The sequence below is a fragment of the Monodelphis domestica genome, chromosome 4 (assembly GCF_027887165.1).
Source record: "Monodelphis domestica isolate mMonDom1 chromosome 4, mMonDom1.pri, whole genome shotgun sequence".
Taxonomy (NCBI): Eukaryota; Metazoa; Chordata; class Mammalia; order Didelphimorphia; family Didelphidae; genus Monodelphis; species Monodelphis domestica.
The window spans coordinates 366,305,977-366,321,382 of record NC_077230.1 but is presented as its reverse complement, the minus strand read 5'-3'; the positions used below and the strand labels follow the sequence as shown (position 1 = coordinate 366,321,382).

Below are 15,406 nucleotides of genomic sequence, written 5' to 3'. Positions count from 1 at the left end.
TACTAGTTATGAAAGGGTTGCCAAAAAAAAAAAAAACCCAAGAACTTAAAAGTCAGATACCATGATAGAAAAGAGCAATAAATTATTACCAAAGATGACCTCCATTTGATCAGGCCTCATGACCATAAGTCTTCACCCTTCCCAAGGTGTAATTTCAAAGTTCCTGCATGCATTAAATCAGAAGTCATTTATATTCTCTTTTTCTTGCCACTGCTTGGCACAGTGCCTGGCACATAGTAGGTGTTTAATAAAAGTTTATTGATTAATTGATTGACTGAACATGGAGAGTAAAGATTCTGGATCAAAACATCTCTACAGAGGAAGTTCAAAGGCAGTCTCCTCCCCTTTAGATCACTCTGTACTTTTAAAGAGAGTGAAAAGAGGAGGAAGATTAGCTCTCCCCAGAGTCTTGAGAACTGATTCACTGCCAAGTCCAATTCAGTAGAAGGGCCATGGCCACTCTAAGGTGACCTGGTGGTCAAAGCCCTGACTTTGATTATATAAAGCACAAAAAAGCAGGGTAAGCCCTCCCAAATTTTCAATGAACAAAAAAAGTAACTCAGCCTCTTCTGGCCAGTTCCCACTTGTGCATGCCATCTTGAGAAAACCCTATTGCCTTTCAGCAAAAGGGAGAAAGGCCTAGAAGAATAAGGGGAGAAAGCTTGTCAAGGAGAACCCTGGGATTTCTGCTCCAGGCATCTTCTTCCCATCAGGGAAACAGGCAGGTTAATTAGGCTTGGCATTGAGCAACCCAAAGGGTAATCCTGCCACCAGGCTTATTAGCACAGGGAAGAGAGAAGTCCTGCTGCTGGGTAGGCAACATGCCCAACAAAACAGAAGGGCTCCTTTGTAGATAGGAAATGTGGAATGGAAAGAAAGAGGAGGCCTTTTCTGAGCCATGGGTAAGTCCAAACCTTCCCCAGAAATCTATACCTATCCCTACCATGGACCAGAATCATAGCCTAAGAGATCCCCAACTCTCCCACCTCCAGCTCAGCAATAGTCTCAATCTCACTTCCACTCACCTGTTTTCTAAGACTAGACAGAGGAACTAGGTTGCAACTACATGCTTTCCCAAGTAGTTATAAGCAATAGTTAGTGTCCCATTCCTTTGCCACTTTCTTCAAAGGGTGTGTGTGTGTGTGTGTGTGTGTGTGTGTGTGTGTGTGTGTGTTTCGCTGTCTCAGTCTCTTTAAATACACATGCACACATACACATACATATATACACATATATGTATGTATATATATACTCTGTGCCCAGAATCTTGATAGCAATACAAGAGAGCTGGTTCCCTTATTATCCCCAGTAGAAGGAAGCAAAACAACCCAGGATATAAAAGATATGAGGAAGGGGGTGTGAAGAGGAAAAGGGAATAAGGTTTCATTCATTTTTCAGTCTGGATAAATCCTTGTCTCTCATAAAGAGTTCTGCTCTGCCCACTTAAGAAGAATACATTCTCTTCTATGGTCAGTGCACAGCTTGTCAAAGAGGTAAAGAAAAGATTTTTCTCCCTCTAATAAAAAAAAAAGTATTCTTCTAGAGTCTGTCTATATTTTGTTCTTTCTCAAGGTGCTCTCATCCCTGCCAGCCACTCCTTCTTGGTGGGCTCCTCTCTCGTGGGATAAGGACTCTGAATCATTGAGCACACAAAGACACTGAAAAGCTACACACACTCTTTGGTAAGGGAGGCTGCAGGACTCAACAGGGATCCTAAAATTTTAGAACTGGAATTATTTTAAAGGTCATATAAATCTAAACTCTATTTTATACCTGATGAAAATGGAGACTCCAAGAGGTAAAGTGGCTTGCTTACCCTAAGGCAAACAGCTTGGAAAGGGTAGAATCAGGATTTAAAAGCAGGTCTTCTGACTTTTTGTTTAGTGTTCTTTTTACAGAACCATGGGGTTAGCAACCTTATAAGAAGAGAACTCCTAAGAACCTGCCACCTTTCTCAGAATCAAATTCAATCCAAGGAATGGAGAACACTTGCTCCTATGGGACTCTTTCTCCCCTCCTCATCTCACATTCCATCATTATCTCTATTTCTTCTATACAATCAGCTAAACACATTATATATTGTACACCCAGCTTGGACAGAGAGGGAGGAAATCTAAGCCCCTAAACACTGCCAGAATGGGATATAAACCCAAGGGTTCCCCACCAGCCCTAGATCTGCCATAGGAATAAAAGCAAAGGCCCTGAGACTTTCCAATACCTCTCAAATTGTTGAGACCCTCCAGGAACTTCTGGTACTTGACAGCGTTCATTCCCTGCCGGACTACCTTGGATCAGTGACAAAAAGTAGGCACCATGGTTCAGTGATAACTGAGACAGGAGCCAGGCAGCTAGCAACAGTATAGTCCCAGATCCTCCTCTCTGGCTCCTCGGAAGCCCCCAGGAATTGGACTTTGAACACACTAGTGACGTCACCAAGAGAGCCTCATTGCTTTACAATGCTTTGTGTGCCCTCATTTGCTGCCGTGAGCGGAAATACCTCCCTAGTTGAGGCCACCCCCCCCTTTGTGCAAATGAACCACAACAGCTCCTGCCTATCATGTAGCACCTTCCCTTTCCAGACCCCAACCCAGCCTCCCTCCGCTGGGGGAAGTGGTTGGCCCACTTCAGGACTGACCCACAAACACACACACACACCAAAAAAATGCTGAGAAAGCCATACAATCACCTAACAGTCTGGGTATTCTCTGATCTCTCCCACCTCCAATCCGAATTAACGAGTATGTAATTTTTTTCTCTCTCACTGGCCATAATCGCTGGGATATAATTACAAACCTGGAGCTGCTCAGCAAGCAACAGGCAATGAAATAATTTAACAAAAAAACACAAACTGCTCCTCACCTGGGAGTCAAGAAATGGTCATTCTAGTTTCTGCTTCACTTAACCATATCCAGTGGTTGACCTTTAAAAGAGTCTTCTTCCTTTCTCAGGGTTACAATTTCCCCATATATAAAATAAAGGGGTTATACGAGATCATTTCTAAAGTCCCCTCGGCTTTAGAGGACTGGACTTTGAGGAAGGAGGTAAGTATTTAAACAAGCCAGATGATCCTGCACTCTCTCTGAATCTTAGTTTCCTCCTGAATAAAATGGAACACATAATATCCTATCTAACAAGATTGATTTGAGAAAAGTGCTTTATAAACCTTTAAAGTACTATGAAAATGTGAATTTGTGAGTTATTATTATTATACTTGAATCATGTCACTGGGCTGAGCAGACACCATTATATCCACTACAGCCTTGGGAAAGAGTAGATGAAGATATCTCTATTTTGCAGATGGCAAATAGGATGATAGAGGTCTTTCTTGATCCTCCTCATTGTAAGCACTCTCTCCTTTTTGAAGTTACTTTGTATTTATTTGCTCATGAATACAGTGTATTCACCCTGTAGAATATAAACTCCTAGAGGACATTGCCTTTTTGCCTTTGTACAGTATTCCCAAAGTCTGAGATCCCACTTTAGATATAGTAAATGTTTGTTGAGTGTAAATGAACCTAGACACTACATAGTTTGTTTCTCCTGCCACCCCTCACCAAGTACCAGGGTTTTGAGATCAAGGTTTCCTCTATAAAGTCTGCTATGGAGATATTTCAGAAATATTCTATTGCAATAATCTCACCAAAAAACCAGGCACACGGGGTGGGGGGGGGGGGAGGAGAGAGATGATAACCAATAGCCCAAGGCCTTTTCCAGTCTTAACTTATAGTATCTAATAGTTCCATAGTGACAGGTTCCAAGGAGAGATAAGACTTCCAGAAAAGAGAATTAAAAAAAAACACTTAGAATTTCTAGAACCTGTGCTGCCACATTCATCCTAAACTACTAAAGCTAAAAAGTGTGCTAAGACTTTTGGGACAGACATTCTGTATGTACTTGAAAGCGCAAATACAACTTCTTTTTCATGGAAAAACAAGTATAGAAGGACTAAAGGGTCAAAGGATTTCCCTGGAGAGCACTTTAGAAATTATAATCTCTTCATTTTACAGAGAGAGAAATTAAGACCACAACAGAGAATGACTTGTTCAGAGCCATGCATCTAGCAAGCAGATGAACAGATTCAAACTTCAATCTCTTGACACAACATCCAGCACCCTTCCAACCACTCCCTTTGATACACTTTATGATCCAGCCCGACCAGATTATCCTCTGATTCCTCAAACCTGCCAGCCCTGTCCTCTCCAACATCTGGGACTTTATTTACTGTTTCCCATCTCTGGAATGTCACCTTTGCCTATTAAACTTCTACCTATCTTATACCCTATAGACCCCAATTCAAATGCTAACTCTTTCAAAAAGCCTTTCCTGATCTCCTCTCACATAAAACTTTATTTGCAATTCAATGATTCATTTATAATCTATTACTATGTATCCACATCTGTATTATTATTCTTATATTGGCCTGTAATACTCAAGGAGTCTGGGGATCAGGTTTCATCTAAAACACTTCATCTTCTTTAACACCAGTCCAATTAAGTGGCTTGCCCATTATCACACATCATCAGTGTGTGAATTTTAAAAAGAAGCCAGCAATATAAAATAGAGCAGAATTTCACATACAATCTTCTTTTTGTATTCTGCTATGTAATATATGTAGAAAAAAGCTTTGTGGTATTAATTTTTTAAATGTCTAACTACTCTCCCTGATTCACCTTATTCTACCCCCAAGTTATCCTGCATACTCTAATTAATATCTCTAATGCAGTTCTAATAATTTCTCTACTCTGGCATCCTCCTTGTCTCTACCCCAACTGCTTGACAAAGTAGTCCTCCAAAGTCTTCATCCAATCTTCCTGTGAAAAGCCTTTTTCACTTACTGCTTCCCTCTTCATGTATTGTTTCAGTCAAACTAGCACTTAGAATTGTAGGATTTAGATGATCTTCAAAGGGGTCCTTCCAATTCTGAGTCCAACTTTAAATGTTTTTACTCAGAAGCACATATGTCCATTCCTTTCCCTACTTATCAGAAGCAATTTTTGTAAGAAGCAGCACAGTATAACAGAAAAGATGCTAGATACAGAATCAGGAAGGTTCATATTCAAATCTTACCTTCAGCATTTATAAGGAACTAATAATTTATCCTGTCTGAATCTCATTTCTTTATCTAAAAATTGCAGTATTATCTGTAGGACCTACCTTACCTTAGGTAAAATAATTTACATAAAGTACTTTATAAACTTTAAGATGCTCTATGAATGTTATGAATCTCTTCCCTCTTAAATCTCAATCAGTCTTAGTCTCTCCTCTTCAGCACTGATCACATTATATTTTGTGTGCCTCTATCATTTGTAAACTCAAAGGCAAGGACAATGGCATATGTATTCATCCATAGAATAGGCTAGCACAGGAGACTGCAAGTGGTAGGCACCTAAAGGTTTGTTGGATACATTTAAACATCATTTCTAAAAAGGGCCACAATAAAGCCCAGCTGATTATCTAAACTCCCCAACTAGGCTCTACTTTACTCTAAAAAGGCTTATCCTGTTTTTTGAGATCAGACATGGCATAAAAAGGGGAAAGATTTAAGGGTGCTTACAAAATAACACAATACTCTTTGACTACATTACCATTATAAGCCTATAACCCAAAGAGATTTTTTTAAAAAGGGAACAGGGCCTCTCTATATAAAAATATTTATATACAGCTGTTTTTGCAACTGGAAACTGGGGGGAGGGGCATCAATTTGGGAAATGAATGAACAAAACATGGTATATGAATGTAATATAACACTACCATGAGAAATTATTTTTAAAGGATCATTTTCAGGGGAAAATGTCAGATGCCTGGTATGAATTGAGGCAAAGTGCTCAGGCAGAATCAGGATAACAATTTATACAATAACAACAATGTTATAAAAACAAATGATTCTGAAAGTCTTAAAAATGCTTATCAATGCAAACATGATTCCAAGAGGTCTGATGATGAAGTTTCCCATCTCTTGATGGAGAAGGGATGGACTCAAGATATAAAATGAGATACATACTTTTGGACATGGCCAATGTGGAAATTTGTTTTGCTTGATTATGTATAATCGTTACAAAAGTTTCCCCCCTTCCATGAGGGAGGAGGTAGGGAGAAAATGAAATAAATGTTTGCTAATGAAAATTAAACTAAATAAAAAACAAAATAACAGACAAATAAGTTTAGAAGCACTAATACAATGAAAGAATTGGGAACTCTGGGTTCTAGTCCCCTAATCTGCTACTCCACTCTGATTTGCTTAACCACCAGGGAAATAACTACTAAATCTCAATTGCCTCATTTGCACAATGAGGTGGTTGACCCACATGATTTCTAATGTTCTTTCCAACCCTGATATCCTATTTATTAAAGCAAAATTAACCACTTCCTCATATTTTCCTCTTAGAATCTCAGTTCAAAAGCTATCTTCCATATTCTTTCCTAATTCCCCACCTGTAGTAAGGTTCCCCCCCCCCCAATATTTTGTAGACATCTACACATACACTGATTGCATCCCTTTCTCAGATTACAAGCTCCTCAAAAGCAGAATTTTTTTCACTTTAGTCTTTGTGACTCTAAAATCTAGAATTAGCACAGCACCTGGTACATACATAGAAGGCACTTAATGCCTATTGACTGATAGGGTAAACTATCAAACTGAAAAGAGATACTGCATACACATACAACATGCTCTAGAAACCTTAAAGCATTATATGTATGTTATCTATTATTATTAAACTATTATTTTATTTGAATCTTTAATGTCAAGCAAAGGAAGTTGTTGTCTAACTGTCTTGTATCCAACAGGGATATCAAACTCAGCATGTCCCAAAAAGAACTCTTTATCTTTCTTCCAAAAAGTCATCCTTGTTCCAAACTTCCCTATTATAGGAGAGGGCACCACCATTTTCCCAGTTACTCAAGTTCACAAATTCAACATCAACTTTAATTCCTTACTCTCATTCAACTCTCATATCCAATTAGTTTCCAAATATAACCACATCACTCATATATGTTCCCTTCTCTCTATTCATATAGGTATGGCTCAGGCTTCTGAACTCAGAAGTTCAGGCTTCTATCATCTCTCACTTGGACCAGAGTTAATGCCTTCTTTGTTAGTCTCCCATCTCTTGTCCTTCTTCAATTCATTTTCCATACAGTCACCAAAGTGCTTTTCTTGAAGCACAAGTCCAATCATTCCACTCCTCTCCAAACATAATAAACTATAATGGCTCCCTATTACTTCTATTATCAAATGTAACAAACACTTGTGTAGAAGTTCATCATTGCCTTTCTATTTTACACATTACTTTTGTCCAAATTGAACAGCCTGAACAAATTCCACACACACACTCCATTTCCCATCTTATACATTAGTGCTTAATGTCCTCCAAGTCTGAAAAGCCCTACCTCCCCACCTTCACTTCTTAGAATCTCCAGTTTTCATCAAGATTCAATTCAAAGGCCACCTCCTACAAGATGTCTTCCCTGATTCTTTCCAATTCCAACTCCAGCTGCTATTGTATTTCCTCCCCAAACTATCATCTTGTATTTATTTTGTCCCTTTAGGGAAAGGACGATTTCATTTTGGATTTATGTATCCCCTATGCTTAGTACAGCGCCTGGCATATACTAAGTACCAAATCAATCAACAAGCATTTACTAAGTGCCTACTATGTGTCATTAAAAAATGCTAGGCCCTGTGAATACAAATAAAACAAATGAAATCATCTCTCCTTGCAAGAGGCCTGAAGATTGACTTACTGATTGAGATTTTATTTATATTGTACTTTTCATAACTAGATTATAAGCTTCTTAAAGTGGGGGCTTATCTTGTATGCCTCTAGGGTCTCCTATAGTATGACACACAGTGCTAGATCAAACAATAACTAATCATTTTTTAAAGGCAAATGCTTAAACTCTGACAACTACTACTACCATCACCACCAACATCACTACTACTACTACTATTACCACCATGACTACCATGACAACAACAACTATGACTACTACCTTTAAAAGAAGTTACTTTATTACTTTGGACTTGTGTTTCCTAATTTGTAAAATTGGAAAGTTGTACCAGATGGATAATATTTAAGGTCCCCTGCTAACTCTAAATCCTATGATCCTAAGAATACACAAGTGCCAGGGATGAAGAGAGTTGTGAACAAAGGCATTCAAGAATCAGGTAGAACAGTGCCAAAAGAGTTAAGTTGAATTTTAATGCCACTATCAACCTTATTCAAGAGACTCCTCCTACCTAAGAGGAAGAAAGCTGCTCAGATGACAAGAATCTAACAGCAGGAGCAAGCCACTTTAAAAACAACTACTTGAACTTGGTGTGTTTAAAGGACAACATATGCTTGCTTGTCACTTACTCAAGATTTCACCATTGAAATTGTTCAAAGGCACTTTATTAAACTGAAAAATAAATAGAAACAAAGATGTCTGGCACTGCAGAGTAATTAATCCAGCTTGGGCTCTGGCAGAACTGAAGCTTTAGATTCCTTCTTTCAGTGGAGGGCCTCTTCCCCAAAATCATTTCTTTACCAAGCACCATGATTCACTCTGTAAACACCTCATGGGTGCTCATCCTTTAAGCTGCCAATGTAATCCACAAATGCATACTAGTGAAGAAATGTGACCTCAGAGTTTGTAGGAGATCTGTCCTGAACTGAGACCAAAATATGGAAGTCTCAGAGGCTGGATTCCTAGGCAAACTGCCAGGTACTCTCACTCAGGGAAGCTGCTGACAAAACAAAAATTCCTGCTGTCTCTGACACTTAAAACATAAGAGTGGGTGCTGACTGAAAGCAGCCAGCAGGCAACTGTGATCTTAGTGTCTTAGATCAAGAACTATAGGAGAGGAAATGAAGGAGAGAATAAGGTGTGATCATAATGCAGAACAAGGATTATGGATGTAGAAAATATCATGGTGGGTCTGGGCTAGATACTTAAGGAATCAAAGAATTTTGGAAATGGAAAGGGTGTTTCAGTAATATACATATCTAGCCCAACATACATATGAATAAAATCACCCTTTATGACATATCCCCAAAAATGGTTTTCTGGTCTGTGTTTGAATATCTAATATCCACTCTGATGCCAATGAGAGGGACCTGATCATATCATATTCTGCTTGTGGATACTTTAAATTTTTTCCTTCAAATCATGTCTAAGTTTGAATGTCCACTTATTGCTCCTAATTCTGCCTTCTGAGTAAGCAGGATAAAGCTGAACCTTCTTCTACTTGATTGTCTTAAAAAAAAAAAAAGGCCTTAGAATCAATTAGAGGGGCGGGCAGCTAGGTGGTTCAGTGGATACACAGTAAAGTACACAGTAAATATAATATAGAGTCAAAAAACAAAGAAAACAGAAAAAGAATCAATACTAAGTATTGGTTCCAAGGCAGAAGAGAAGTAAGGACTAGGTAAAAGGGGTTGTGTGAATTGCTTAGGGTCATACAGCTAAGAAGTATCTAAGGCCAGATTTGGGCTCAGGACATACTTACTATCTCTAGGCCTGGCTCTCTATACCCTGAACCACCTAACTGCCCCGGAGTGTCTTTCAAATACTATACTTAAAGGAAGCTATTATGTTTCTCCAAAGACTTTTCTTCTCCTGGTTATTTCCAAATCCTTTCAGTTAATCTTCATGTGGCACAAACCTTGGTCCCATCACTAATTGTTGTCCCAATGTCCATCTTAATATGTAGTGTTCAGAACTCAACATAACACTCCAAGAGTGATCTGACAGAAAATGATGACATCATTTTGTTCCTAGAAGCTAAGCCTCACTTAATACAAAATTAAGACTATCTTAATTTTGTTGTATGGAGCTTGCAATTGACTAAAATCCCTGGATCTGTCCTAGTTTAAGTGCTAGCTAGATATGCCCCTCCCCCATTTATACTTGTGACAGTGATTTTTTTTTAACCTAAAAATGGGACTCAAGGTTTGTCCTCATTAAATTTCATTAGATTCTTTTTTTCAGCACAGTCTAAGATCTCAGATACTTGTGAAAATGGCAGAGTAGGAAGAACTAATATAGCCCAGCTCTTTCCAACAATCACTCCAACAAAATTATAGAAGGCCATCAAACTAAGTGATGATCAGGATATCTAAGGAGTTGGTGGGAAATACAAAGCAATCTTTATTTTACAGATGAAGAAATTACCTAAATTCAGTCATCACTTATTTATGAGATGCCTATTGTGGGCTGAATAATAGTCTTTTAGGTTCTGGAGAAGACAAAAAGTTTAGCTAAGGTATAGTATGGCTGTAGATAGATAATCAAAATCTAAAGGAATTATTATCTAAGGGTACAGTCTTTTCCATTTAGATTCCATTTTCCAGAATCTTTCCTGTCATTTCTTCCCTTCACAAACACGTATCAGTTGGTTTTTGGTTTGTTTTTCTTTTCTCAGGCATATTCACTCCCATAAGATTGGCAGTTACCACTATCATGGCAAAGCAGCTGCTGACCAAGGATAGAAGCATAATATTTCTTTAGTCACTTAAAAAAGCCAGGCACAAAAGCAGGTGCTAGATTCACAATCCTTTTCTGGCCATAACAAAGATCACTTCCCTCATTGTCTCCTTCTGGCAACAATGTCAGATGGAGAGAGGGTTTAAATTACATCTTGTCCCTCTGGTCTGCAAAAAAAAAAAGAAAATGAGCTTAGAAGGTGAAGAAAGCTCTTCCCAAGGGATGCCTCTGCAGGACTGAGAAACAGAAGTCAGAGGCTCAGACCTCAGTAGCTGGTCTGAGGAGGCCAAGAATGACAATAGTAGTAAAGATTTTAAAATAAAAAGAATCAGGGGAAGACTTCCAGAACACTGGGGTGTGTCCTCTTATGAGATCTACAGACAAAATTCCCACAGGCTAAGAAAATCTGGCAGAGTATCCACAGTATTTAGATCATAGATCTATCGAAGTATCTAGGCAGGGGTAACCAGAAGGAATAATGATATCTGATAGCTGGGCTCATCTACTTACTTGTACTATAAAAACTATGCCAAAAGTGCCCTGGAAAAAGGAAATGTTACCAGTGGGCAGGAAGCATAAACTCTGGTTAAACTCTGATCCGAAAACCATAGTTTATGGCTCTTTCACCAGAATGCTAGATTTTCAAGATACTATCACACACTTATATATACTAGTATATACCTCACTTGTACATACTTCATGTTGTTTGTTTAGTGATTTGTGAAATTTTTGTTGAACTGATTCAATTAAAAGACACAAGAAATGTGTTCATAGGGGCAGAAATATAATCAAGGGGAAAAACTCATATAAAGGCCAGAGCCTTCTTAAATAAAATGTAGAACCTTGGGATTTAGAACTCAAAGGGAATTTTAAGATTATCTAGTATAACCACCTCATTTTACAGAAGAGATAACTGATAAACAGAGAGCTTATTTCAATACTTTCTTCCCATTAGGGATGGTTAACATACTGAAAAAGTCAGGATTCAAAAAAAGATCCTGATAAGCTTGAACACTTGGTTGGCTAGATCTAATAAAGAGAAATTTAATAAATAGAAATTTAATATAAGGTAAAGTTAAATTCTTATACTTGTATTCAAAAAAATTAACATCACAAATACAAGATATGGAAGACATAACTAGATAGGAATAGGTGTGAAAAAGATGTTAGATTGAATAAAAAAAAAAGGAAGTTCAGAAGGAATCAAACAGGACAGCTGTGAAAGTAATAAGTTGAATTATTTAATAAGTTTTAAAAAGCAAGTTGTACATAATAGAGATTTGTGTTTTCACATATAATCCTCTTTTTCTGCTATACTTTATATAGAGGATTTTTTTTGGTGTTTCTTATAATCAGAATTTCTTTTTAAAAGAGGCTTTTTTAAAAAGGAAAAGATTTAATGGTTTTAGTGAACTATAAGCTCAACATGAGTCAATAATGTGAAACAGTAGGCAAGAAAGTTAATGAAATTTTAGATTGCAACAAGAGAAGACTATCAACTAGGATTTGGAGGGAAGGTCAGAGTATCACCAAATTATGCACTGGACAGACCATATAAGGGGCAATATAGCCAGTTCTGGACAACATATTTTAGGAAGGATATTGATGAGCTAGATAATCAGTTAGGATAGAAAAGAACCTACAGTGCATACCATATGAGAATCAGTTGAAGGAATCTGGGCTTGGCTAAGCCTCTGGAGAAACAGAATAATTGTCTTCAAGTATTTGAAGGATTGTAGAATGGGGAAAAAAAAAGGTTTGGACTTGCCTTCTTTGGCCTCAGAGGGCAAAATTAGAACAAATGCAAGTTCCACATCTAAGAAAAAAGCTTCCTAACATATATAAAAAGCTGTCTTAAAAAGGAATGGTCAGCTGTGGAAAGTAATGATGGCCTGTTCACTTCAATTCTTCAAAAAACATAAGGATGGCCATTTGTTGGATATAGTACTGGACTAGCTGGTATCTGCAGTCCCTTCCAACTCATATTCTTTGATAATTATCAGTGCTGAGCAAAATACTTAGTATGTAATAGGAAATAAATGCTGAATGAATCAAGGTTTACAATATTCCTAGAATATTTAAGAAGCTCTGTGATTTGCTGAGAAGAAAAGCAATAGAATGATTAATTCTAGGTGTGCAGTTCTCAGTATGACCTTTCATCCAGGACACATTGAAAAATACATTATCTGGAGCTTTAACTTCATCAGCAGCTGAGGTTCCTTAAGCATTTGCAAAATCACAAAATTTACTGAAAGCCAAGACGGTTCACAAGTAAGACCTTTGAGAACTTAAAAGAGATCAGAGAGAATAAGGAGAGAGGGAGGAGGAGGAGGAAGAGGAGAAGGAGGGGGCAATGAGGAGTGGGAAAGGGACAAGAAGAAATGAAACAGAAATGATTGGCCTTTATCAACTAGAAAGATAACAGACCAGCAGCTTTCAGTTTCTACTAGTATGGCTTCTCTCATGTACCACCACCAAAACCCAGAAGTCACAGCTGCAATTTCCAAGCCTACTAAGAAGTCTAAAAACTACATGTGGGGGACAGCTAAGTAGCTCAGTGGATTGAGAACCAGGCCTAGAGACAGGAGGTTCTGGGTTCAAATTTGACCTCAGATACTTCCTAACTGTATGTCCCTGAGCAAGTCACTTAACCCCTACTGCCTAGCCCTTACCACTCTTCTGCCTTGGAACTAATACACTGTATTAATTCTAAAATGGAAGTTAAGGGTTTAAAAGAAGCTAAACTTAAATGTGTATACAATGGTCAAAGAATTTGGATGAGTACTTTTCAATGGAAGAAAAGCACACTACCAATAACCATATTTTTTAAAAGTTCCAGATCACTAAGAATTAGAGAAATATAAATTAAAGCAACTCCAAGGTTTCACCTCATATTCATTAGATTGACAATTTGACCAAAAAAGGTACAATATTGGCAAAGTTTTGAGAAAACAAGTGGAGCTGTGAATTGATGAAGTCATTCTGGAAAGCAATTTGGAACTATGCCCAAAATTCATAAATTGTGCATACTCTTTGACTTACTAAAACCACTTCTAGTCCTATATGCCACAAAAAGATTTAAAAAAAGGATCCATATGTACAAAAACATTATTAAGTTCTTTTTGTAGTGGCATAGAACTGGGACTATCAATTAGGGAATAGCTACACAAATTAGGGTATATGAATGTAATACAATATTATTACACCTCAAGAAATAAAACCATAGGCCTAGAGAAAGCTAAAAACACTTATATGGATTAATGTAGAATGAAGTGGGCAGAACCAAGAGAACAGTTTTGACAATAACAACATTACAAAGATAAACACTTTTGAAACTGACTAATCAATTCAATGACCAAGTAGAATTTCAGAAGATCAATTATTAAGACTACTACTCGCCTCATCTCCTGAAATGGTGCCAATCATATCAATATGCAGAATGACATAAATTTTTGGAAATGGTCAGTGTGGGAATTTGTTTTGCTTAACTATACATATTTTTTTACAAAGGTTTTTTTTTCTTTTTTTAATGGAGGGTAAATGTGAAAGGAAAAGAAAATAAATGTTTACTAATTGAAAAAATAAAAAGGTTCAAAGAAATTTATTTTTTTTTTTAAAAGGCATGGAAGTTAGGCGGCTCAGTGGATTAAGATCCAAGCCTCAAATCAAATCTAGCCTCAAACACTTACCCTGGGCAAGTCACTTAACTCCCATTGCCTGGCCCTTGCCATTTCTGCCTTGGAACCAATATACAGTATTGATTCTAAGATAGAAAGTAAAGGTTTGAAAAAAAAAACACTTGCATGGGGAATTCTCATTTGATTTAGAGGGAATTTGCCATTTACACCTGTGCCCCTCTACTAATTCTTCTAGGCACTATGAATAACCCTCTGTGCCCTTCCACTTCCGGAAATACTCCTTTGTTGCCTCTGAGTAGAGGAGAGAGAGAAAATAAATGCTTTCAATAAGTCAAATCCTAGTCACTATAAATAGCACAGTGGAATTTTCCTCTGAAACTGCCTTTTGCTAATAATGAGATTACAACCCAAAAGGGGAGCCCAATAACAAAGGGTATAAGAATAATTTGAATATGGAAAACTGGGAACCTGGAGAGACTTGTTGCTCATAGGTTTGGAAATTATACTGTATGCCAGGACATTACCAAGTAAGAAGTGTGTACAAAAGACCTGTTTAAAGGGAAGCAGTAGAGCACTAAGCTAGGAATCTAAATTCCAAATTCAGTTCTGCCACAGACCATCTGACTTTCCTCAGCTATAAATGTGCTTCAGCCTTTCATGAAAATCACACATAATACACATAAATTATGTTGAGCAGTTTCCTGGGTAGAAAAATATGTAATCTATGGTAGCATGACTATCATTCAACCCCTAAAAAATATTTGTTGAAAGCTTTTATACACAAACACCATCCTGGACTCAGCATTTTTGGAAGCGACAAAGATGTATAAAATATGGTCCTAGATTCACAGAATTTACAATCTGATAGGATAAACAGAAGAGGTAGCATGGTAGAGCAGATAAAGAGCTGGCCTCAAAGTAAAAAAGACTAGGATTCAAGCCCTGCTTCTGACACATACTGGTTGTATAACAAGTTATATAGCCTCAGTGCTCTAGGCAATTCTCTAAAATAGGATTTTGCAAAAAAGGTACCAATCTACATTAATAGAAGTTTTCTCATTCATGAATTCTCAATGTCTATGAAAGCATAGGTCCAGTCCTTATTGCTCTCCTTCCTTAGGATTAACTAATGTTACAAAACAAGTTAGATAAAATTATGTTACAGGAGATGGTTAATTTCACAATAACTTTACTACAACTAGTCTCACTATCTCAACCTACAATAGTCATTACTATTCTCAGGGTTCTATGGGTAGCTATTCTAACACTAGCTTTTAACCTCCCCCAAAATGTTTCTCCCT

At 37.5% G+C, this 15,406-nt stretch overlaps 1 protein-coding gene across 9 annotated transcripts in view; it reads right to left on the bottom strand.

Moving 5' to 3' along the window:
- The window catches only part of MACF1 (microtubule actin crosslinking factor 1), a 404,892-nt gene that overhangs the window by 320,732 nt on the left and 68,754 nt on the right, over positions 1-15,406 (bottom strand). Inside the window, exon 1 of one of the 9 annotated variants that reach the window (XM_056795196.1) lies at positions 2,219-3,578. The exons of 7 other annotated variants lie outside the window; for them this stretch is intronic. In XM_056795196.1, coding sequence (XP_056651174.1) covers positions 2,219-2,270 — 52 coding nt within the window. In that variant the 5' untranslated portion in view covers positions 2,271-3,578. Of the gene's footprint in view, positions 1-2,218; positions 3,579-15,406 lie in introns of those variants that run through there. One more of the 9 variants, XM_056795198.1, reaches the window with a different exon arrangement.